The sequence below is a fragment of the Paroedura picta genome, chromosome 4 (genome assembly GCF_049243985.1).
Source record: "Paroedura picta isolate Pp20150507F chromosome 4, Ppicta_v3.0, whole genome shotgun sequence".
NCBI classification, from domain to species: Eukaryota; Metazoa; Chordata; class Lepidosauria; order Squamata; family Gekkonidae; genus Paroedura; species Paroedura picta.
This window is the reverse complement of record NC_135372.1, coordinates 123,298,343-123,323,560: the sequence shown is the minus strand read 5'-3', so window position 1 is coordinate 123,323,560 and position 25,218 is coordinate 123,298,343. Positions and strand designations below refer to the sequence as shown.

The 25,218-nt window shown below is 43.4% G+C and overlaps 1 protein-coding gene across 2 annotated transcripts in view; it reads left to right on the top strand.

Annotated features, from left to right (window-relative positions):
* The window catches only part of STK4 (serine/threonine kinase 4), an 80,155-nt gene that overhangs the window by 12,854 nt on the left and 42,083 nt on the right, over positions 1–25,218 (top strand). For both annotated transcript variants that reach the window (XM_077335485.1, XM_077335484.1), the window contains exons 3-9: positions 913–1,041; positions 1,998–2,112; positions 4,914–5,078; positions 5,649–5,816; positions 7,420–7,557; positions 10,158–10,286; positions 11,819–12,005. In XM_077335485.1, coding sequence (XP_077191600.1) covers positions 913–1,041; positions 1,998–2,112; positions 4,914–5,078; positions 5,649–5,816; positions 7,420–7,557; positions 10,158–10,286; positions 11,819–12,005 — 1,031 coding nt within the window. The remainder of the gene's footprint in view (positions 1–912; positions 1,042–1,997; positions 2,113–4,913; positions 5,079–5,648; positions 5,817–7,419; positions 7,558–10,157; positions 10,287–11,818; positions 12,006–25,218) is intronic.

The following is a 25,218-nucleotide window of genomic DNA, read 5'->3' as shown; positions in this document are numbered from 1 at the left end:
GTGATCCTCCAGATGTTCATGGACTACAATTCCCATGAGCCCCTGCCAGCATTTGCTGGCAGGGGCTCATGGGAATTGTAGTCCATGGACATTTGGAGGACCACAGGTTGACTACCCTGGGTTAACCCACCTTCTATCAGAGTTCATTATCACCATAAACTTCATGAACGTTCTCTGTTTTGGAGATGCAGTTTGTTATATTCAGAGATGTTTTTCATTTCTACAGGGTTTAAGCTTAAGCAATTCCCCAGAAGTCCGCTGAGATCTTTAGTGCCACTGTTGCCTACTGGAATATATATATGTAATAAATGTCTTGGCCTGATGCATGATCCATGCATGTGTCTGATGTCCTGTGGTTTGGTACATGGAATCTGGCTGTCCTGCTGTTATGTTATAAAAAGGAGAAGACCCTTCTATGTTCATGGGTCTTTTTTTCTTCCACAGGAAGTAGTGAAAGCCCTGTGCAAGTGTGGGGGTGTGGTTTCCCAGGCACATAAAAAAACACATGGAACCATGTCAAAGCTTTGTTAATTGGTTTTATGCAGTCTTTTGGCACTGCCTGCTTTTGTCAAATGTCTGGATTATTTGGGCTATGCAGAGACGGGACACAGGCCTACCTGCAGCCCTCTGCATTTCATAACTTTTTGGCCCCATTGATGACAGATTCTCTCATTGCTCTCTCTGTGTATGTGTATATTTTATCATCATCAAGTATTATAATGTGGAATAGGCTTTATTCTTGGTCTTCTGGCTTGTGGTATATTCCTTGCAAAATTGTTACAGAATGGTTGTACATAACTTGGCTAATCATTACAGTGCTGAGTTCTTCAGTGATACGTTCCAGATTCTTGACATGCTGTGTTGCTTTTCACAGTATTCTGATCCTATATATTACTTTGTTTCTTGCTGCAGATCCTATGGCAGTGTATTCAAAGCTATCCACAAAGAGACTGGCCAAGTTGTTGCAATCAAGCAAGTTCCTGTAGAGTCTGATCTGCAGGAGATTATTAAAGAGATATCCATAATGCAGCAGTGTGATAGGTAGGTGCTCAACATAGGTTTTCTACCCTTTGTTCCCTTCATCCATCTCTACCCCTTCATCATGCCCACGTTGACAAATTATTACAGTATTTGCTGGCGTATAAGACTATTTCCCCCCCCCTGAAAAACATGCCTCCAAGTGGGGGGGTCGTCCTATACGCCGGGTGCACTTCAGTTGGGATAGACATAGCTGCACATAGTGGCCCATAGTACTGTAATGTAATGCAACAAACTCTATATTTTTAGTGGAAATGTTGGGGGGTCGTCTTATACGCCTAGTCGTCTTATACACCGGCAAATACGGTAGCTAAATCCAGCCACTACTCCTTTTTTTTTGTCTCAAGGCATGCATCCTTTGAGATGCCTTGCCTTTAAGCCCCAAACTGACAACTTTAATAAAAAGACAATCAAATAGTAAAGTGTTGCCAAGTGAAAAACATTAAAAATAAAAACATTTTATCAGCTAATGAAATCATAAATTTACTGAGCCAGTCCACTGAACAAAATACAGATTTATACACCCAAAGCCCCCTTGTCTTTATATTATTGGTAACTAAATATTGTAGATTCTTGTAACTCCCATCTGTGGCAGTTTTAGCAACTTTTCATCACTTCTGTGGAACTGAAGTATTTCCTTGAGTCATTTCCCCTTGAATTATTATTAAACAGGATTATTAAGCCGCAATTGTAGGTCAGGTAAATCAACTTGTAACCCTTCATAGCAGCTCTGTGTGTCATGCACTTTTTGATATGTGAGTGAAACGGCAGAATTAACAGTGTGTGACAAAGGATTTCCTGTTTCGGAGTTTGTTCTAATAATGGGACCTGTATATTGTACTAAGTCAAGGCTCTTAGTTAGATTCTTGGCTTGCTCTTTTTTCTTTTTTGTATTCTGTGTAATAAAGCATGTGAGCAGCTTAGACGGTTTTAGTGATGTGTTCTCTAATTTCTTTTAGTCCCCATGTAGTCAAATATTACGGCAGCTATTTTAAAAACACGGACCTCTGGATAGTCATGGAATATTGTGGTGCCGGATCTGTGTCGGATATCATTCGACTGCGAAATAAAACGGTACGTGCTGCTTCAGAATCGTAGTGCTTGAGTGTGCTGTGAGGTGTGTCGAATTACTTTTGTCCTGCCTCTGGTCTTTTGAGCCTAAGATGGTTTAGAATAGGGGTAGTCAAACTGCGGTCCTCCAGATGTCCATGGACTACAATTCCCAGGAGCCCCCTGCCAGCGAATGCTGGCAGGGGGCTCCTGGGAATTGTAGTCCATGGACATCTGGAGGACCACAGTTTGACTACTCCTGGTTTAGAAGAAGAAGAAGAAGAGTGGGTTCTTATATGCTGCTTTTCCCGAAGGAGTCTCAAAGCGGCTTACAATTGCCTTCCCTTTCCTCTCCCCACAACAGACACCCTGTGGGGTGGGTGAGGCTGAGAGAGCCCTGATACGACTGCTCAGTCAGAACAGTTTTATCAGTGCCATGGCGAGCCCAAGGTCACCCAGCATGCCAGATTAGAAGTCCACACTCCTAATCACTACAGGTGGGCTCCCTGGCGGCGTCTTCTGGCTGGCGGCCATTTTCTTTACAGAGGCGGCATGTGCCGGGCCGCTAAGGACCTGGGGAGCTGTTTTCTCCCTCCCACCCCCCCGATTTGGAAAAAAGCTCCCGAGGCTCTGCGAGCCACGGAGCGCCTTCCCCGGGGCTTGGGGAGCCTTTTTCGTTCCCCCCCAAGCCTTCTCCCAGCTGGCGGAGAGCCTCAGGGGGCGGGTGGGCCTGGCCGCCTTCTCCCGGCCGGTGGAGCAGCCTCGCGCCGTCGTAGACGCCACGAGGCCGCTCCGCCGGCCGGGAGAAGGCTTGGGGGGGGAACGAAAAAGGCTCCCCAAGCCCCGGGGAAGGCACTCTGCGGCTCGCAGAGCCGTGGAGTGCCTTCCCCGGGGCCTGGGGAGCTTTTTTTTGCAACGGGTGGGAGGGGAAAAGGCTCCCAAGCCCCGGGGAAGGCGCTCCGCGGCTCATAGAGCCGCGGAGCGCCTTCCCTGGAGCCTCAGGAGCTTTTTTCCAAATCGGGGGGGTGGGAGGGAGAAAACAGCTCCCCAGGTCCTTAGCGGCCCGGCACACGCCGCCTCCGTAAAGAAAATGGCCGCCAGCCAGAAGACGCCGCCAGGGAGCCCACCCGCTCAACGGTAAGCCACCTTTTCTTCTGCCCCAGTCTGCTAGCGCCCATTGTATTTCGGATACAATGGGCTTTTTTACTAGTTTATTTATAATTCAATTTATATCCCACCTCTCCCGACCAAGTTGACTCCGCGCCACGGGGCTGTTTAAAGATAAAATAAATAGATCCTCACAATCCCCATAATGTCACATTTTTAGCTATATGGTTATTTCCTACCCTCCTGTTCCTCAGGGACTTTAAAAAATGAGGTCAAGGTTGCAGGATCATGTGGACAAAAGACCTTCCTTGCAAATCCACGTAATCTTGGGGCTCTTCAGTAAGGAGAGGGAACCAGATGCAACTATTCTTCCATTTTTCTTCCACTAACAGTGCACTGCACTTCTAGCACACACAAAAGTTCATCCACCCATCTTCCCTTAAGCTATGAGACTTTTTAGCCGCAGAGGGCCTGCTACTTTCAGCATCAGCTTTTTGAAGATCAGCTTTTGAAAAAGTTCGCCAAGCTTATTTTTACTAGACTAGATGCTTTTGTGCATTTAGCACCAATGATTCCTAGGCAATGGGGCTTAGTAAGTAATGTGCGTCATAATAGCGTGACCCAATTCATTCTGTGCAGAGTAATAAGACATAACATTTGCAAGTACTTGCAGGGCTGTCACACAGAGGATGGAGCATGGCTGTTTTCTGTTGCCCCAGAGGGCTGGACCAGAATCAATGGGATGAAATTAATTTAAAAGAAATTTCAGCTAAACATCTGGTAGAAGTTCCTGACAGTTAGAATGGTTCCTCAGTGAAACAGGCTTCCTCAGGAGGTGGTGGGTTCTCTTTTTTTGGAAGTGTTAAAGCTGAGCCTAGATAACCTGCTTGCAGAAATGCAGATTCAATTAATTTAGTCATTTTGTCAGTGGGTGAGCAGAAGAGATTGTGTCCGTGCTTGCCTCTTGTGGCTCTTTCTTGCATGCCCAGGGAAATGCCGATCACCACTCTGGGGTTGGGAGGTGAATTTCCTCCAGGCCGGACTGGCCAGGGATTCTGGGTTTTTTTTGGGGGGGGGAGGCATCATCTGGGCATGGAATTGGGGTCACTGTGGGTGTGAATTTCCTGCACTTGCAGGGGATTGTACTAGATGACCCTGGAGATCCCTTCCAACTCTATGATTCTTTATAGGCAGGGTAGCCTTGCATATGTTACTGGGCAATGTCCACTGCTAGCATTTGGCCCTAGAAAAGCGCACTAGCATTTGGCCCTAGAGAAGTTCCTGGCCCTAGAGAAGCGTGCCTGGCCTCAACCAGGGCCAGGGCCTTTTCAGGCCTGGCCCCTACCTGGTGGAACAAGCTCCCAGGTGAGCTGCGGGCCCTGCAGGATTTACCAGCTTTCCGCAGGGCCTGCAAGACGGAGCTCTTTCGCCAGGTTTTTGGTTGAGGCCGGGGCCAGTGAATGAGAGTCAGTATTCTCCCCCCCCCCCCCCCCCGGACCTAGTAAGTTAGATCTCCTCCCCATCCTCCCTGCCGCTCTGATAGCAGGGGTGGGAATAATGAGACTTTCTGCCATGTTGGGATTGTTTTAAAGTCTTTTAATGGGTATTTTAATGGGGACAAGACTCCTGTGACCCGCCACAAGCCTACGGGGAGTGGCGGGAAATAAATCTACCTAAAAATAATAATAATTTGCTGATAGCTTCCATTCTGTCTCTAGTTGTTGGAAGATGAAATAGCTACAATAATACAATCAACACTTAAAGGACTAGAATACTTGCATTTCATGAGGAAAATACATCGTGACATTAAAGCTGGCAACATACTACTAAATACTGAAGGGCATGCTAAGCTTGCAGACTTCGGGGTAGCAGGCCAACTTACAGTGAGTAGCAATTGTTCACACATATGTGTTTATAATATCTGATGGGGAGGCAGGGGAATCCGGCTAAGATAAATGGGTGCAATTAGATTTTTAATGATGAAATTGCAATATATACTTGCTGGTGGTTAGAAGGTTAGCTGTGGACATGTATGTTTCTAAGGCAGTTATGAGTGCCCATGGTTGGTATGAATAATCTCCCCCCCCCCAACATTATTAATGAAGTGTTGACAAGTCACAGCTGATTTCTGACAATCCCTCATGAGGTTGTCAAGGTAGGAGATGAGCAAACGTGGTTTCCCATCCAAATGCTTACTCTACTTAGCTTTCAACTCAGGCTAGTCCAGACTGCTCGGGCTGTGCCTACCTTGACGTAATAGCCATTTACTTAGACTTGATTGCCATTGATTTAAATATGTTAAGGGTTGGAATGTCATTTTAATTCCATTTGTGTGCAAAGAAATATATACTTTCCAGTGTCTTGTGGGAAACTCCCCTGCATGCCTTCCTCTCTTTGTTGCCATGCTTGCTTTATTAGTAGGATAAATGTTACTTTCCTATTATTTGTTTTAGGATACCATGGCTAAAAGAAACACTGTGATAGGAACTCCGTTTTGGATGGCACCAGAAGTGATCCAGGAAATCGGCTATAACTGTTTGGCAGACATCTGGTCTTTGGGCATTACTGCCATTGAAATGGCTGAAGGAAAACCACCATATGCTGATATTCACCCAATGAGGGCAAGTACTGGGTAGAAGCCTGGGAGCTCCACTCCTGGGAAGCTTGAAGAGCACCACTGCATGGTGGTTGATCTTACTTATGGAATCAGATCAAACTATTCTTGTTGCATTTATTTCCAGGCCTGTTTAAACTAGATTTTCCTTAGCAATGGAGAACTTTTCCCGCTGATCCAGAAATATTCCAATTAAGTTGTACACATTCACTTTGGTATATTTGTAAGACATCATGATTACATTCTTAAACCAGGCTGGTTATAGATATGCACCTCTTCCCTGATTTGTAACAAAATGGCATTTGTGATCATTACTTTTAAGTCATATGTCTTTCATTTAGGTGATTTACTGTCTTACTAGCAAATCTTGGGTCTCTGCTTTATTATTTTTATTATTTGTATTATTTGTATTATTTGTATTATTTGTATTATTTGTATTATTTGTATTATTTGTATTATTTGTATTATTTGTATTATTTGTATTATTTGTATTATTTGTATTATTTTTATTATTTTTATTATTTTTATTATTTTTATTATTTTTAGATTTATTTCCCGCCTCTCCCATTAAAACCTCAAACTACCAACATGGCGGCTAAAAAATCCCGTCCCTCTCTCACTATCAAATAAAGGTGAGGAGGAGAGGATGGAGGGGAGTAGCATACTCTCCGACTCCTGGGAAGGGGGAGCGATGTCCCTGATTCGCTGACCCCAGCCTCAACCATAGATCTGGTGGAAGAGCTCCATTTTACAGGCCCTGCGGAATGCTGACAAATCCCGCAGGGCCCGCAGTTCACCCGGGAGCTCGTTCCACCAGGTAGGCATCTGGTGCTTTACTCATTCTTGGTGTACTCCTTCCTCTGATGCAAAAACAGTCAGGTTTCTTGTACCCCAACTAATTAAGGAAATTAATGCCTGAGTACCTAATCTTATTTGGTGGGAAGGAAAGTGGGTGGGAACTAACAAGTTGATTTGAGGAAGAAACAAACTAAAGCCAAGTCAAAATATACTAGATGTGTTGAGTAGAAAGTGTTTAGCATTGCTTCTGTTCCTAGCTGGAGATCTGCCTTGGTCCTTGTTAGTCTTCAAGATGCTGGTTGTACATTTGCATCCTGCACTGAACTCCAGGGGTGGCACTATGTGCATCTCCCATTCTTTCACAGAACTAGATTCGTTTAGTAAAGCATATTCCACAGATATGGAATAACATAATCGTGTTGTTGCAGTCATTGGCTGAGTTTTTTTTTTCTTGAACTAGAAAATGTTGGTTCAAAACTTACCATTTTAATACACTGCTGAAAGTGTAAGTTATATTTGCAACAGCAGAGTGTTGGTGTTGGAACTGTTTATGGGCACATGTTGGTACAGTCTAGCAACCCACAGCAAGGAAATGTGTCCAACATATATTAAGCAGAACTGGAAGGTAATCTGTTGGAGCTTCCATTATGTCCATTTATGAAATGAAAGGTTTCACCCCAACCATTAAAGCTGAATACCAGTGGAGTGCATTATGGCTGTTTAGGTTTTTCAGTGTGTTTGGCCTTTTTTATTCAGCATTTTGACAAGTGAAACATGCAGTGGAGGTGAAAAGCTATTATTGTTGCTTGCAGGCAATTTTCATGATTCCTACAAATCCACCTCCAACATTCCGGAAACCGGAACACTGGTCAGATGAATTCACAGATTTTGTGAAACAGTGTCTTGTGAAGTGTCCAGAGCAAAGAGCCACTGCTACACAGCTGCTTCAGGTCAGTACCTGCAGGGTGGGATGTGAAGAACACTTTTGAATGAGGGCGATTCCCCCCCCAGTAACATAAGTATATTCTTCTAGAACACTTGTTGCTTCCCTAGCATAGCAACTTTTCTGCTCAGTTCTTTGTGCTTCGTCTTTAATAGTACTCCCTGCCTGTGTTTGACTCATCAGCATTACATTTGATAACTATAATAATACTTGGAGAAAAAACTAAGTGGTTCATATAACATATATTATTTCAGTAATCTTTTAACAACGTTGTTAAGGTAAACCAATAAAATCAGTTATCCCCATATTAGATATGGGTATGTGACTACTAGACTGTGGACACCTGGTGACTTTGTAGGTAAGGTGGGGTTTATATGGGGGGGGGGTGTTTCTTCAGATGTGTAGCTCATAGCTTTTAATTAGCATATTGTACTGACTGCCAATCTTTTAGAGAAAGCTAACATTTTAGATGAAATCGGAACTTCTTTTGGCTTGAAGGGGCTGAGTTGGGTAGGAGCACATCACCAAAAGGGGGAAACCATGTTTTAATTAAAATCTCATATAATTTTAAAATGAATTACTGGTAGCCATCAGCTTCCTGAAAATGCTCACAGTGTGATTCTGCAGAGTACCAGGGAGACAGAAAGAGAGGGAATTCCATGGCTCTGCTGCAGTTATTGAGTGTCTCCTGCAGTCTTGGTGCACAGATGGAAACATTCAGGGTAATTGACATGACCATCTGGGTAGCTGCAGGAAGAGGCTGCATCCCTTAGTTTGCAAGCCTGTGGTAAGCCAGTTGTGTGCATTCAGAAGAGGAGAAGAATTAGACGAGTGGCACATTGCTAAAAATGTTTGTCCAGCAAATGGACTAATGCAGGCTGAAAGCTGAATTCTGTGTATAGCCGTGAAGCCACACATCTGTCTCCTCTGAGACTTGTAGCTGATGGGTTCAGGCTTTTTGAACCCATCTCCCTGTGACTGATGTACCCCATGGGTGTTTGAATAAGTTTTGAGAGCCTGTCTGAATCATAGTATGGTAAGGTAGACTTTGTCAGGAAGTTCTTAGCATTTGAAGAGTGATTCTGCAATGTAACATGCTGCTTGTGTGGTGTGTGATGTTCTCCCAGGGAGTTCAAATGAAGCAAGACAAGCATCTAACAAGGTACTCTGGGTATAGGGTGTCATGCTTTGTTCTAGGATATCAGGCTAAATCATCCATTGGATTCCTTCTGCTTTTGTTCCTCAGCTGTTTTGCGATCGCTAACAAGCAGACTGTACATTTTTCAAGCAGGGACTTAATTCAGAGGCTCATTCCCAAGTCCCTGTGTGCAGGAGAGCATATTGTCAGACCCATTGTTGGGAGGAGGGGTGTCTCTGGAGGTAGCTGTATTCGTTGGCAGGCTCCCTTTTGTAGCTTCTATGTATTTTAAGGTGAAGTGAAGTACTCCTTAGTTTATATGTTTGCAAAATTAAGAACAGATTACTGATATCTTACTGTAATGAAGTTATAATGTGCTTGAACTGAACTTGTTCAGACTGTGAACCTTCAATTTCTGATTTCTTCCCCCATATGCAACCAGCTGGGTGACCTTGGGCTTGCCACAGCAATGATAAAGCTGTTCTGACTGAGCAGTAATATCAGGGCCCTCTCAGCCTGTTGTGGGGAGAGGAAAGGGAAGGGGATTGTAAGCCACTTTGAGACTCCTTTGGGTAGAGAAAAGTAGCATATGAGAACCAACTCTTCTTCTAATGTGGAGAAGTAAAATTAAAAACCAACTCTGGTTACCCTTGATGAACAAATTAAAGCAGGAGTCCTCAACCCCCAGTCTATGGCCCGGTAGTGGGCCGCAAAGGCCATGGTACCGGGCCGCCAGCGGCCGCGCCTGCCTCCCCCCCACCCGCAGCGAGAGGGGGGGAAGAGGCAGGCACGGCCGCCGGCACGCCAGCAACACAAATGCGCACGCGCAGAGCTGCCGCGCATGCATGTTTGCGCCCCCTGCTGGCGAAAACGCGCACGTGCGGCAGCTCCACGCATGCGCGTTAGCGCCACCGAGTGGCGAAAACGCGCATGTGCGGCAACTGCACCTGCGCGTTTACATGCAGCTACGGCGGCTGGACTGCCAGCTCTCTTCCACCCTCGGAGGCGGTCCCCGACTGCAAGAAGGTTGGGGACTGCTGAATTAAAGGACATGAATAAACTTGAGTTAAATCTTTCCTGCCTTCAACTGAGAATTTTCATACCAGGTTTAGATTTCAGAGCGGGGAACACTTCAACATTATCTTGGGGCAGTGGTTAAGAGTGGTGGTTTCTAATCTAGCAAGCTGGGTTTGATTCACTGCTCCTCCTACATGCAGTCAGCTGAGTGATCTGGGGCGCATCACAGCCCTGATAGCGCTATTCGGACTGAGCAGTCCTGTTGGAAGCTCTCTCAGCCTCACCTTCCTCCCGGGGTGTCTGTTGTGGGGAGAGGAAGGGAAGACAATTGTGAACCACACTGAGACTCCTTCGGGCAGTGAAAAGTGGGGGGTGTAGAATTTTTTTTGCTGCTACATTTCAATTGAAACTGTAGATACAATATGAATATTTTTTTTCAATGTGTGTTTTAGCACCCATTTGTTAAAAATGCCAAAGGAGTTTTCATTCTGCGAGATTTAATTAATGAAGCAATGGATATTAAACTGAAAATGCAGGAAGCTCAGCAGCGTGAGTTGTATCATGATGATGAAGAAAATTCAGTGAGTATTAAAACTGCATAAACACTTGTATACCGTTTGTTGTTCTATGACATTGTTGAATTTTCTGTATTTAACTCATTATGTTGCTAGGCTTTTCCAGACCTGTTTCAGAAGAAATTTTCTTCCAGGATCCTCAATTAGCTAATAGTTTTAGGACCAGTTCCAAGGGGGTGAACCATGACAAGGAAACAGGATGATGAGTTCTGTGAGATTTGTCCTCTTACAGGATGGCTGCCTGAATGCTGACTGCTGAACGGGCTTCACTACTTATTTCAAGCCCCAACCATTGTTGCTTTGATGGCCATGGGATATTGGTAGCCAAAAAGAAGTTAAAGACCATCAGTAGCAAAAGATGATGAGAAAGAGATGAAGCCAGACAGACTTTTGGAAAAGATCTTAGTTGGATTCATGTTTGCCTCAGCCCATGAGTCTCCACCCTTCTCTGCTTTATATTTAATTATTATTATTAGGTAGACTGGGCTCTGACTAGAGTGGTGGTCTTCAGCTTTTCCAGAGACAGGTCCCACTTTTAGTTGCTAGTTGGCAACAGCTGCAGCAACATGAACCTGAAGTCGCGTGATACCGACCACATAAAAGGCCAGGTCATGGGAGCAGACTTGGAGATCTGGGGGTAAGGGGATAGGAGATCTGGGGATCGAGGCCCTGAAAAGAAAGAAGTCAAAGGCATGGAGGAATCTTCATCACTCATGACTGATAACTTATTGTACTGCTGGTCCTCTTACCATGCATGCCAACAAGGGCAGTGTCATAGTGTATCATTCACTATGCCTGTATTCTAGATGCAAGTCCTTCCAAAAATGAAATTAAAAATATGATGGCTTGTTAAGGGCTTGTGATGAAGTTTGTGGAGGTCCATCATTCTCTTAACGGTCCCGGTCAGTGAGTGGAAGACCACTAGATTAGAGGACACCACTTCAGTCACAATGTTGTAAAAACTAAGCCCTATTGAACTGAATAGGGCAGTTGTCCTGGCCACAAGCATCTCAGGCTTTTCTTCCAAAATACAATGCAGTTGTTTGTATTATTGAATGTTTTGAATGGACAGAAGCGGCTGTTTTCTCTTTAAAACTGGGATCTGTGCAGTCTTGCTATGGTTTCGATCCATTTTGGCAAGGGGCATGTAGTTATATTAAAAACAAATTATTTAACAATGAATTTTAATTCAGGGATATAATTTTATTTAGTTGTGCAGTTTATGCAATAACCTTCTTTTTCAGGGTTTTTAAAAAACTATCTCTAGATTGCCTTTCCTGTGTTGCTGATGTCTGATGACTAAATGGGAAATTTCATTCTTCAGAACAGTCTATCAAACATCATTCTGTAGAGAGGGAGAGGAACAAAGAGGACGCTGGTATTTGATCAGCTGGGATAAAATCTGTAGCACTAATAGTTCATGTCGCTTGAATTTCTAATGGTTATCTGAGAGTTAATATTTTGTGTAGATTAATTTATTGAGATGGCAAAAGAAGACATTATCATTCAGAAGTGAGTTTCTTGCATCCCGTGTTCAGGAAGAAGACGAAACTGATGCTAGGACCATGGTGCGGGCCAGGGGCCAGGAAACAAGTACAATCAGAACTGCTTGTGGAATGAGTGAAGGCATTAATACCATGATAGAATACAATGACACTTTGGAGTCTCAACTGGGGACAATGGTCATAAATGCGGAAGATGAAGAAGATGAAGGGACAATGAAGAGTAAGTGGTGTGATTGTAATTTTGGAGCTCAGTCATTCAAAAGTCATTTCTAATGTAAGGATGCTTCTAAGAAGTACAGGATTCTCATGTGTATTGTATTTATTATTTTTATATGCTGCCCTTTCCTATGGGCTCTGTGATGTTTGCTGGGTTTCCAGTCTTCAACACCAGTATGATTCTTGGCTTAGAAAAGTAAGACGATGGTTGCTCCTAGAGAATCTCACCCTGATGATGCAGCAAAATGGCTTTTTATGCTCTCTTTGAAACCAGTTTTGTCTAATGCACGAGTCCAAAGAGTTTCAAGTTGACCCAAGAGGTTTTTAAAGGTTGTTGCCCAAATAGCGGTCTTCCTGTTCATCACAGGGGAAAATGTGCTTTTGGACCAAAGGCGTTTTCCGGCAGTTTGAAGTGTCACAGAGGCCTGTTCAGAGAGAGAGAGAGGTAAAAAGACCAAGACCGTTTTGCAAGCCCTTAGATATGCCTAAAACAGCTTTGAGTTCAGGTCCTGATTTTGCCACTTCCACATGCTAGAGTTGTAGTGGGATCGTCCCCACACACCCCCTTGGTGGATAGTAGGCGAGTTTGTTTTGATTTAGCCCGCTGCTTCAGGGCATTTGGGAATTGTTCTAGTTGGTTTGAGTAGAATTTTATTGGGGTATTTTATTGGGGGTTTTATACATGTTGTAACCCGCCATGAGCCATTGGGAGTGGCCGGCTATAAATCTAAATATAATAATAATAATAATAATAATCCAAAGGGATAGTCTCCTTATACTGAGTGCATCTGGCAGGGATTAGGTTTTTCCTGCTGCCCCTCCGAATTCTATCAGGATCAGGTTTGTACGGAGCCAGTAAGGATGGGGGCTGCCTCAACATGGCAACTCCTTCCTTTACAGCGCTCCTGCATCATTTCAGCCTTCCAGGGGGAACATGTAATACGCATCAGTGGAAAGCCACAGCAGCTCCTCAGCATCATATTAGAAGTCTGGTTACCAGATGCCCGACCGTTTCATCCTCATCCGGTTAGGTCAGTCTCTCTTTGACAGTGTTGCCGTATTTAGGTCGTTAGCTTTATCGGTCCCAAAGTAAAATCTTTTTTAAAAGCACAGCCCACATATAATACTTTTTATTAGGACTAAGCCAGGGGTGGCCAAACTGTGGCTTTCCAGATGTCCATGGACTACAGTTCCCATGAGCAGGAACTGGCAGGGGCTCATGGGAATTGTAGTCCATGGACATCTGAAGAGCCACAGTTTAGCCACCCTGGACTAAGCAAATGACACATGCCTGCTGACTTTTGAGTTCATCGGAAGACTTAATCAGACATCTAGCCTCATGGAGACTTCTAGTGATCTTGAAGATTTACTCCCTATTTGGGAAGAATCTAAACTTTGTTTGATTTCTTTGGGTTTGGCCATGTTACGTTTGTTGGGTCAGGTTAGCCATAATGTGTCTCTATGGCAATCTCAATGAGGAGGGAGACTTGTCAGCATGCTGGGCATCATCATACCGGGATATTTGCCCTTACCAGCAGGTGGTTTGATGGGCGCATCTTCCATCAGGAGGTTCTGTGAGGTAGAACCAGTTCAGGCATGCCAGAGATCATGGCACTTGCTCTTCCCTCCACCACGCCATGGCAGTCAAACACTTGTTGGGATGGGAACCTCAACCGTATCTCCTTTGTGGCTTCTGGAGGCAGAGTTTCTCCCTCTCCTGGGTCTCAGCATGTTGGGTCTGGACAAAGAGAAAGGTGACTAGTCAAAAGGATGCTCCTTTCCAACAGAGCCGATTTAGAGTTGAATATAGAAGGGAACTACTGGATGACAATTATTTCCTTTCTGCTCCTACTCAGTAATGTATATTTAGCTCTGACTTCAGCCTAGAGATTCAGACTTAAACACTTAATGGTTTTTTCGCTTGGAGATTCCACAGTCCCTGAGGCCATTTGCTTCAAAGGGCACGTGGCTCCAGGATTCATCCAGAGCTTCCTCTCGAACTGACTGAACCTGTTACAACTCAATATTATATTCCTCACCTTTCTTTGTGAAATCCAGGAAAGTAATAATAAATAATAAATAAATCTTTATTCTTGTATCCTGCCCTTCCTGGTAGCTCAGGGTGTGGGTGACATGGGTTAAAACAAACAGAATTATATCAAAACAGTATAACCATTATAACATTTATATACATAATCAACCCTGTTTGGGAAAATAAGGAGGGGAGGGGTCGGATCTTTCTTGGGGGAAGGTGGTTGAGATCTTGTATTCCAACTGTAAGTCCAACGCTTGTGGTTCCATTTGGCCTCAACCATATGCCTGGTGGAACAGGTCCGACTTGCAGGCCCTGCGGAACTGGTTCATATCCCACAGGGCCCTGAATCTCTTTTAACAGAGTGGTCTATGAGGCCAGGACCAAGGAGAAGAAGTACTTGGGCGATGCAAATCTCATGTCCTTTGGGTTGGGGATCCTAAGCAGGTTTAGGTCGATTGACCTCAGCGCTCTTTATGGGGGGTAGTGGCTAAGGCAATTTAGCAGATATGCTGGTCCCAGACCGTTTAGGGCTTTGAAGTTTAATGCAATGTGAGTTGAACCTCCCTTTCCCTCAGAATAAAAGTACTGGTTGAGTGTAATATTGAATTGTAAATAACATGAGTGAGAATGTTGTTCTTTACACAGTAAGCAGTTAAAATGTGAAATTCACTGCCAGAAGATATAGCAATGGCTACAGGCATTTATAGCTTTAAGAGATTCTTGGATAGTTTTATCCATGGCTACAAACCCAGATGACTGAAGGTCACCTGCACACTTCAGAGCCAGTCAGGCCTCTGAATCTCAGAGCCAGGAGGCAACATCAGGGGAAGGTCTTGGCTGCTATGCCCAGTGGTTGGCCCTCCAGAGTAATGGATTGGCTATTATGTGAGACTGGATGCTACTGTAGATGGACCACTGGGTCTGATCCAGCAAGGCTCTTCGTAAAGGTGCAATATAGGAATGCTTTGAGCTCTCTGTTTTAAGCCCTAAGCCAACTCTTCCAGTGGCTGAACTTTAGCTGTAAGTGTCTGAACAACTAAGGCGTAAGTTAGTGATGGCTGAAGTTTAACAAAGATTTTTGTTGGGGAAGTTACTGTAATTGCCTAAATAAACTATGTCAGGTAGCTTTTGTTAACCCCCAGAGCAGTTTGTTGCACTGTTGGAATGCATGTTTTTTCATGCATTTAATTTCATAGAAGGAATTGGCTTTCACTGTGTGATGTGTCCTTTTTTTCCTGAATGCCACATTCAGATTTTTCCCCTTTAAGTGACAGACAAACTGTGGCTAGTTTTATATGGATATGGGATAAAATGCGGGGAGGAAGAACAGAAATAAGTTTTGTTTTTAAGTAAGCTAAACAGCAGTTCTTTCTGACTTTCTTAGAATTGCTCAGTTGGTGTTCTTTGAAAGTTTTTATGATCACAGGTTGCTATTTTTTCTCTGCATATATATTTCTTTAATACTTCTACATATGCTTTCAGGGAGGGGGTTTGTTGTCGAGATTTGTAATGCTGCTGGTTTAAAACTCATTTGCTATTTCCAGTGTGTTCATTGAGGTAGGGTGCACATTTAGTTGTGAATGTTATGCTTTACATTTGCATGTGAATGTCCTGTGCTTTGAAGACTCCACATGTAAAAACATATCTGATAAACAAAACAAATTATTTATGGTGACGCATGATGCTAAAGTGCTTTTGACAGCTTTGAACCAAAAGAGGGAGCTCCAGCACAATTTTTGTAGTAGAAAGTCTTTTGCAAAACATCTTGGGATGCTTGCGTTTTTTCCGTGTTATTACTGATAGCAAAGATTAAGCTAGTCTTCTATGAAGGGAACAGAAGAGGAACTTCAGAGTTCTATAGCTGAATAAAGTGAAAGGTCAGTTGTCTAGATGTTAGTTGTTCCATAGACATTGGTCATGGTTTATTCCTAAACTATGTAAGACCTGTGGACCAGTCCTAAATTCATCCCTGTTTGCCATCCATTATCAGCTTTCCAAAAAATCTCTGCTGACAGATTTTCCTCTAATTATTTGTCTGGGCTTCTTTGATGCACACAAGTCCTTCAAAAGTAGCCATGGAAGAATGTTTGTAATTATTGTGTCTCCCTTATACGACTTCCTCCACAGTTTCAGAGATGTTCAGTATAACTTAATATGTTTTTTGTATAGTCTAATGTGGCCAATTTTTATATGGTTTACCTGCATCTTGACTGCCTCTGTGTATGGATCACTGGTGCCATGAAAATCTTGGCTGCTCTTATTGCCAGATAACCTTCCTTCTTCTCACTGTAAGTAGACAAAGGATAAAGAAAAAGATTGGAGGGGGAGCTGTATTTAGTTCTGTGAAAAGCAGGCGGGGCGGGGAGTAAATGAGACACAGAAGGGAAGGGACTGTTTCCACATTACCAATATTGTTTGGATTTTCATTTTTAAAGAGTTGACTGTTTCCTCTGTTTATGCACTAAAATTTGTTTCTTCAGGCGCAGTCCCAAATTGCTCCCTCAATTGCCCTGCATTGAAGCAATCCACCCAAAAATGAATTTCATATTTTCAAGCAGGGTCTAATGGGGGTATAATTGGGGGCTGCCCAATGCAGAAATGTGTGCAATTGGGTTTTTCCATTTTGAGTCAATTGGGAGCGCCCCTTTCCTTGTCGCCATCCTCACTCCCCCCTCCGTCTCTCCATTCAGAAAAATCTGCCTTTTTTTAAAAAAAAGGGGGAGATGATAATGTTACAACGCTGTTTCTAAGTTTTTAAAAAAGCAGTCTTGCAGTTGTACACAGCAGCAATATAATGTTATAACCCAGGGACTTTTTTAAAAAGTCACATTCAGGACACTTGGGGGGGAAGGGGGAGGTGATCTGTACCGCAGAATGGTGGGATTAAGGGGTGCAATGAAAAAAGGTGCAAGCAGGCACTATTTTGCAGAACCCATATTTTTTGAAAAAGGGGAGAGAACAAAGCATGATGGGAGGCTGCCTCCATCGGACTCAGTGAGGAAAGCATGTTGTGAATTTCAGCTTGGGAAATAGAGAAAGAAAGCCCAACTTGGAGCATCCAAAGGAGATCCAAAGCAAGGCTAAAACAGGATATGCCTCCTAATGCAGAAACAGTCAAGGAGATGTGTGGTGGGGCCTGCATGTGTGCAGAGAGAGTAAAAAGTGGATGTTAGCCAAAGGCATAGCCGTGTAGTGTGCCGAGAGGGTATGAGGAGGTGGAATTTGGAGGCATCACCAGAGGAGGTGGGATTTGGGTAAGCAAGAGACCTTAGTGAGGTATAATACCATATAGGCCTCTCTTCAAAGTAGCCATTTTCTCATGGGGAATTGTAGACTGGAGATCAGTTGTATTAATGAGAGATCGCTAAGCCTTACCTGAAGATGGGCAACCTTGGACAACAAGCAAAGATCCTTCATGATGCCATTAGGAATGGCGGACTGAGAAGGACTTACAGAGGAAATCTCATCGCCCCAACTATTTCTTCTTTCCCTTCCTTGAAAGCCCCCATAGCTCCTCCCTTTTCCTGCTTCCTTCTCTCCTTCTCATCTACCAACCCACCTACTTTCATCCCCCCTTTCAGTTTTCCTTTCATTTGGCACTCTTTACCTATGTCCTAGTTGGGCAGTGCCAGCTACTGGACCAGACCAAGTTGTGCAGGGCCAGAACCATAAGGATTTGTTTTCCCCTTTATCCCCTACCCCACGTTACTCCCTCTTTCCATCCTCCTGGTAAATCCTATATCCTCTTTCCCTGCTTCCTTCTCTCCTTGCCATCTACCAGTCCACCTACCAACCAACCCTCCTTTTATCTGCTTCCATCTCAGCTTTATTCTTATTTGCTTCACTTATGAACCATCTTTCTCCACAATGAATATTTTACATCATTCTCTCCATTTTATTCTCACAGCAACCCTGTGTAGGTTAGGCAAAGCATGAGTAACTGGCCCAAAGTCACCCAGGGAGCTTCCGCAGTGCTGTAGGTCAGGGGTAGTCAACCTGTGGTCCTCCAGATGTCCATGGACTACAATTCCCGTGATCTCATGGGAATTGTAGTCCATGGCTATCTGGAGGACCACAGGTTGACTACCCCTGCTGTAGGTGTTCTAACCTGACTCTTCTACATTTTAGTCTGAAGTTCTAATGACCATACATATTGTCTTTCACGGTGTGGTTCCTGTTGAACAGCAGCAAGCAGCCAGTCCTGAATGGGTTACGAATGTTGCATGGTGGTTGCTGCTGGGTCTTCCTTTAAAGGCCAAATTAACCCTGGAAATGGCCTCCTCCTTCTCCTTTTGATTGACAGAAACCAAGGCTTGAAGGTGGTAGCAATTTTGTGGTTGACCAGCAGCAGCCACTGAGACTATTTCTTTAATGAAGCTTCAGGTGCTGTTTCTATTATTCCAATTTCATTTTATTTATATTTCAGATTTTCCTGCAGTCCTGGAGATCATTCAAGCTTGTAGAAAGAACTGTATTGTTTGTTTGTAGCTCTAATCTCAGGATTTAAGTATCCATAGATATAACCATCGTGAGATTTAGATATATTGGCTGTCCTGAAAATTTCCATGTGCAAACTAGGAGTTCTACTGCCGAGTTATGGACCCCTCCACTTACCCCTTTCACATTCAGTTAAATTGATTTAGCTGTAATTAGGGAAGGATAACCCTTCCCTGCATGACCCTGATTCAAACTGTAGGAACCTACAATTCACATTTATTGAGGGGCAGATATACTCTTCACTCTGTGCTTCCCCCACTTTCCAACGGATTAGTCTGCTTTAATAACTAGGCTTAGTTAAATCTCTAAATAGCTTTGTTTGTTCTTACTCAGGCCTGGCGGGTTTTGATACCTGTGTCGTGTAAATTTGGCTTGGAATAATTGTCTCTTGGCAAGGTGACCTGTGCCACATCTAGTCGGTAAAGCACAATGTATGCATGTCTTTCCTTCTAATTTGCTCCAAGTGCTCTATTTTTCACCTTATCACTTCCATGGTAATGTCCTTTTCACATTCAGTTAAATTGATCTAGCTGTAAAAGTTCATCAGCCTTGTGCAGGCTTCTTCTGGGGAAAGGTTTTTAATAATCTGTATAACTAAATGGTATTTTAAGTGCAATGAAAGTAAGGCCATTAATATTGTCAAGGGGACTTGTAATGCTTCTATGCCACTGCATTCACAATATTGTACAGCAGTGTTTGGATGCCTCCCCCGTTGAGACTGGAGTACAGCTGTGAGTACTTTCCATGTTCCCAGAAGAAAGAGACAAGGCACGGTTTAAAAGAATAGCCAAGCCACGTAGTGGTTCACTTTCGCTACTTAAACCATATATATTTTAAATTGAGCCATGTTTAATTTGAACCAAGGACGGTTTCTTGAGCCTGTACAAGGTCAGAACATTGGTCTGTCAAGGTCAGTATTGTCTTCTCTTGTTGGAAGAGATTCTCCTGCATCTTCGGTCTTTCAGATTGTCTACTACCGTATTCTTTTAATTGGATCTGCTTGATTGAACCTGGGGCATAGTTGGATGCAAATCAGATATTCTGCTGCTGCAGGATTGCCCCTCCCCACAGTCTGTCCTATAAATAGCAATGAGTACAACATGGATCTTGGTTGCTATGTGGACGCAACCCAGGTATTTCAAGACTTGGCTTCTGTCACTTTTAATGAATCAGCTTATTTCAGGGTCCTGCAAAGCACAGGACCATATCTTAGTTTGTTCCTAGTTATTTTACGAAGTAACCTCTGTGTCTGTGTCAGAGCTACTTTGTTGGTTTTACCCTTATCCAGAAGTAAAGCTATCTTGTTCTCAGTTATTTCTAGCAACTGCCAGAACTAATAGAATCTTTCTGTAGGAGTAAATTGATTCATACTGTTAGTGACCAAGACACATGTACACTATGTGCTTGTATGCATGTTTTTGGCATGGCTCAGATGCACTGGTTAGTCACTATGTGAAAAAGCCCAGGAAAGGGGAGTATTTACTTCCTCTTCTCTTGCATTGTAAATGGCAATCTGTTGGGGTTTTTTTTTAAACTTCCCTTCCATAACAAAACATAGTTTGTGGTTTCTAAACTATGGCTTGCTCTCTTATAAACCAGGATTCCAAATGATATTTATAGCTTGATAGCCTTGTTTGTACACAAGCAGAGCAAGCCATCGTTTGTGGGTCAGATGCAGCAGGGCAGTTTGATTTGCTCTAAAATAAGTCTTTAAACCTTCACACACGAGGGGCAAAGCGGAAGGAGAGAACTTGTACTGAGTCCCAGGATCCTCCAGTTTGTTCATGGTAGTGATAAACTGTATTCTGTGAGCAAATTTCTATGCTGCCGAAATCTTGACCGCCTTACAGTACCATCATAGATGGTATTATACCATGCTAGACTTAAATGGAAGTCAGTGGGCTCTGAATAACTTCACATAGAATTTAGCTGTTAGAAAGCAATCGTAAGCAGGTCTACTCCTAATCCTAAAGGTAAAGGTATCCTCTGTGCAAGCACCGAGTCATGTCTGACCCTTGGGGTGGCACCCTCTAGCGCTTTCTTGGCAGACTCAATACGGGGTGGTGTGCCAGTGCCTTCCCCAGTCATTACCATTTACCCCCCAGCAAGCTGGGTACTCATTTTACCGTCCTCGGAAGGATGGAAGGCTGAGTCAACCTTGAGCCGGCTGCTGGGATCAAACTCGCAGCCTCATGGTCAGAGCTTCAGACAGCATAGAATCATAGAATCATAGAGTTGGAAGGGGCCATACAGGCCATCTAGTCCAACCCCCTGCTCAACACAGGATCAGCCCTAAGCATCCAAGAAAAGTGTGTATCCACCCTTAGCTTGAAGACTGCCAGTGAGGCGGAGCTCACCACCTCCTTGTTGGCTGCCTTACCATGTTGGCTGCCTTACCATCGTGCACCACAAGAGACCTTTCTCCTATTCCTACTTGGGTCAATTTGCGGGGCTCTCCTCCACACACATCCTGGAAAAGAATTGTTCTGTTAGTTGTGCTGCTACTTTAGCCAAAGTGGCTTTTCACAAAAAAACACCACTTCCTTCCATTCAATAAATCTTTCACTTGTCTGTAATTTTTCATGTACAGCAATCACTCTATTTTCTCTATAAAATTGCAAGTCTGAAACAGGGTGTAATTAAATATCGGAGGCATCCATTAAAGGTGAAGCTAGGCTATGAGTTTAGACAACGTATTATTGACCTGCTACTTTATATAAGAGAGAGATGAAGGTTGTTCAATAGCAGCTGCCTTTAGCAGCACATGGCCCCTTAATATGGAGAAGGAGGTTGTTTGCTTTATGGAATACCTTTATTCCATGTTACCACTCAGTGTTCTAGTCTCTCTTTCTCCCCCCTCAACCTTAGCAGGTGTTAATCAGTTTAGCCAAACTAGTATCGCCAATTACTCCTGTTGTGAAAACGTGGTTCCCATTTTATTTTCACATGACTATTGTGCAAACTCTGCATATTGTGACCCTCTGAGACAGTATACAATTGTTCACAGTGACATATTTTGCACAAAAGAATTCTATTACGTGTGTATGTCTGTAAGTAACTCACTACATTTAACAAAGTCGATCACATTCCTCGAAAAGTTCTGCTAGAACAAATAAAATGGTTGGTTTCTAAAGTGCCCCAGGAATTGTTTGCTGGAACAGGCTATTCATCAAAAGCCAGTCGTAGCATTTAAATGACTAGAATCATAAAGTACTATTAAGAGGTGATTTGTAAAACTTAGCATCAATCTGTCTAGCAGTCCCCAACTTAGTACTGCTGCTGTTTCTTGCCACCCATTTTTTTCTTGAGTCCTGGGGATAAAATCTAAAGAGTCTTGAATGAAAGAGAGGAGCCAGGGCACTTTGGATCACTTCCTACCAGCTCACTGACTAGAAAAGTGCTGAACTGATCTAAAGCAGGTGCCTCACACTCGTGCATTTTTAGCTTGGCCATAGATCCAAATTTCTCATGTCTCTGGGCTGGGAAACCATTCTGCATACCTATGCAAGGGACAAGCCCCCCCCCCCTTTCTTTGGAGACTGAAACCCAACAGCATCTCTCCTCCTAAGCATAATAGCCAATCCCAGCTTTCCTATACTTGCTTGGAATAAGAGATGGTTCAGAAGTGCCTAGGAGGCATTGCACATCTTCAGGCAGTGCCAATCAGCAAAGGTGAATTTAGTGATGCTGCAAGAAGTGTGGCATACTATGACCTATATACCATGCTTGGAAAAACTGTTTTTATTTCTGGTAATCATGCCATTCTAAGGGTACAATCACTTAGGATGGCCTGGTTACCAGCAATAAAACCCCAAAAAGGTTTCCAAACATGGTACCATAGGTCATAGTATGGAACACATTTTGCAACATCACTAAATACAAAGGAGGAGGTGCTGAATTAACAATGTAACACAGCTTGGTCCCAAAATAATTACATCACACTTTGTTGGAGCTGTTACTGATTTGTTTCTGTCGTCGGTGATTGTTGATCCCAGAAATTAAAACAGAATTCTGTTCAAGCAGCATCTGTTAGAATAGATACATGCAGGCCATTAAATTATATAGAATTCTCCATATTGGTATTTCTAGTGAATGCTAGTTTTGTCTTTGTCCAGTTCAGATGAAGGTAGCTCTTGAATCAATGGCTTCACATTCCTACCTGTTGTCAGCATAAATTAGAAAATTACCAGATGTGATTGTTGAAGCAAGTATGTGTTGTGTTTGAGAAGTCACATTAACATGTCTACTGAATTCAACCAATGTCTATCATGGTCAGTGTTGTTTCCACTGACTGGCAGTGGTTTTCCAGGATCTTGAGTTTTTCACATTACCTGTTACCTGAAACCTGTAGCTTGAGAGGCTGGGGATTAAACCTGGGACTCTGGATGCAAAACAGATGTTTTGCCACTGTTAGAGCCATTCCCCTAGTAATTATGAATCTTACTTGGAAATCAGGGAGTTCCTGCTGAATTGCTGCTTGGGACATTATATCAGGTGCAAGTTTTTCATGCCTCTGCAGTTTTCCATTGTACCCCTGCAATACACCCATGACAAGAATGAGTTAGAACATTCCATCATACAAAGTACTTTGCATCAAATTCGAGCATACCTTGTGTAGTGTAACATTGGTATTCTATCTACCTTGGATTCCACAGGACTTTTTAAAATGTGGAAGCTTGGTGTGATACAACAGTCCAACACATATGCTGCTATATTAGTCTCCATGGCATTAATCACATCTGTTGTTTTCCTATTTTATTTCAGGAGGCAAATTGCTATCCTGTTGCCATCAAGATTCTGTTTTTATTTTAATGATGATGAAACCAATATTTAGAAATGTTGTTTTCTGATATGACACTTCATCCAGTCATAAAGCCAACAAGTGATGTTCCTTTCTGATGTGGCAGTAATCGTGGAAGTACAAATTTAAAATTATCTAAGGCTTCCTAGTATTAAAATGCAACCTTTGTTATTAATACCACTTTGAAAAAAAGCTAGGGTTGAGGCAAGGAATACTCTTTGTTGAAGGACCACTTTTCCATAAGAACTTAACTTTGATAAAACATTTCAGAAGGAGTTGTACATTTTAACTTCTGCAACTGATTTCAGCCATACACTTCTGAATTAAAGGTGCATCATACAGAATCATTTCCAAGCTCAATACATAACATATATCTTTTGCCTAAACAAACTGCACTGGTTGTAGAATATTCTCTCATTTGATATCAGATTCAATAAACATCAATTGAATGAAGTTATAAGATCAGCTGTCCTCATGGTCATGTCCTCCCTCTCTTCCTTGCGTACCACATGGAGGTTGAAAGTTGTCTAGGTCACAAACAGCTGCCATTTATTGTGATATCCAAACCATGTAGATCAAAATTTTAAAAAAATTAAAAAGAGTTCAGCGTCTGCCAATTGCAGCTTGCCAGTTTGTCCAATCTGAGCATCACAACAAACTGATATTTGCTAGAAATGAAGAAGAACGTCAGTCTACGTTCTGTGTGCAACAGGAGCATACAAGCACAAGATCTTTTGAGGCTCATTCTCACGCCATGGGTTGTTTTCATCGTGCAGGCTTTTTAGAATAATTTCCACAGGTATCTAAGAAAGTGGTGGTATCCAGAGAAGCACACCACACCAAAGAGCTCAGCTGCTTTGTCAATGGCCTGTTGTGTTCAAGTTTCTCTGTCCAGAGAGGTTTTATCTTTCCATCTCCATATTTCACTAAGGGGAGAGTGGGCAGGGCCGGTCCAGGTGAGGGGCCAATCGGACGCAAAGCACCTTCCAATTGGCCCCTCACCAGGACAGACAGCAGTTCTAGCCAATTGGGTGAGGGAACACTCTAGGCCCTCACCAGGACAGGCCAGAAAGCGACGGGGAAGCGGCAGGACACTGTGAGTAAAGAAGGAGGCCTTCCCTCGGGCCTAGAAGCACACCCAGGGCCTCGAAGAGGGGAAGGCCATACCGCTGCCAGGGGGGAAGTAGGCCTTACCATCAGGCCCAGAAACACCGCATCTGGGGGCAATGCTGCCTCTATGTGTCTGCTGGGCGGCCATGGCATGGGGGGGGGAGCCTTTCAAAGCCCATTCTCATGAACGGGCTTTGAATCTAGTACTACATAATATCTCATGAGGGAACATGAAGCTGAATTTGTGCATTTGTCTTTCAAGGTCAGTATTGTCTACTCAGACTGGCAGCAGCTCTTCACGATTTCCTGTAGTGATCTTTCATATCACTTGCCCCTGTTCTTTTAGCTGGGAATTGAACTTGGGACATCTGCATGCCAAGCTTGGTATAGTGAGCTTTGTTTGATTCCCCGCTCCTCCACACACATCCATCTGGGTGACCTTGGGCTCGTTATAGCCTTGCTAGATCTGTTCTGATCAAGCAGTTCTGTCACAGCTGTCTCTGCCCCAGCTACCTCACAGGGTGCCTGTTGTGGGGAGGGGGAGGGAAGGCGATTGTAAGCCGCTTTGAATCTCCTTCTGGTAGAGAAAAGCGGGGTATAAAAACCAACTCTTCTTTTAACAATGAGCCACAGCCCTTCCTTATGTAGCCTAAACTGGTAGGCCATGTAGCACTGTGATCATCATCCCCCCCCCCTCTCTCTTAAACTGTTTGCAGAAATAATGATTATATTCTGATCTCCATCTAGCTTATCTGAAGTTAGCATCGTTGACCT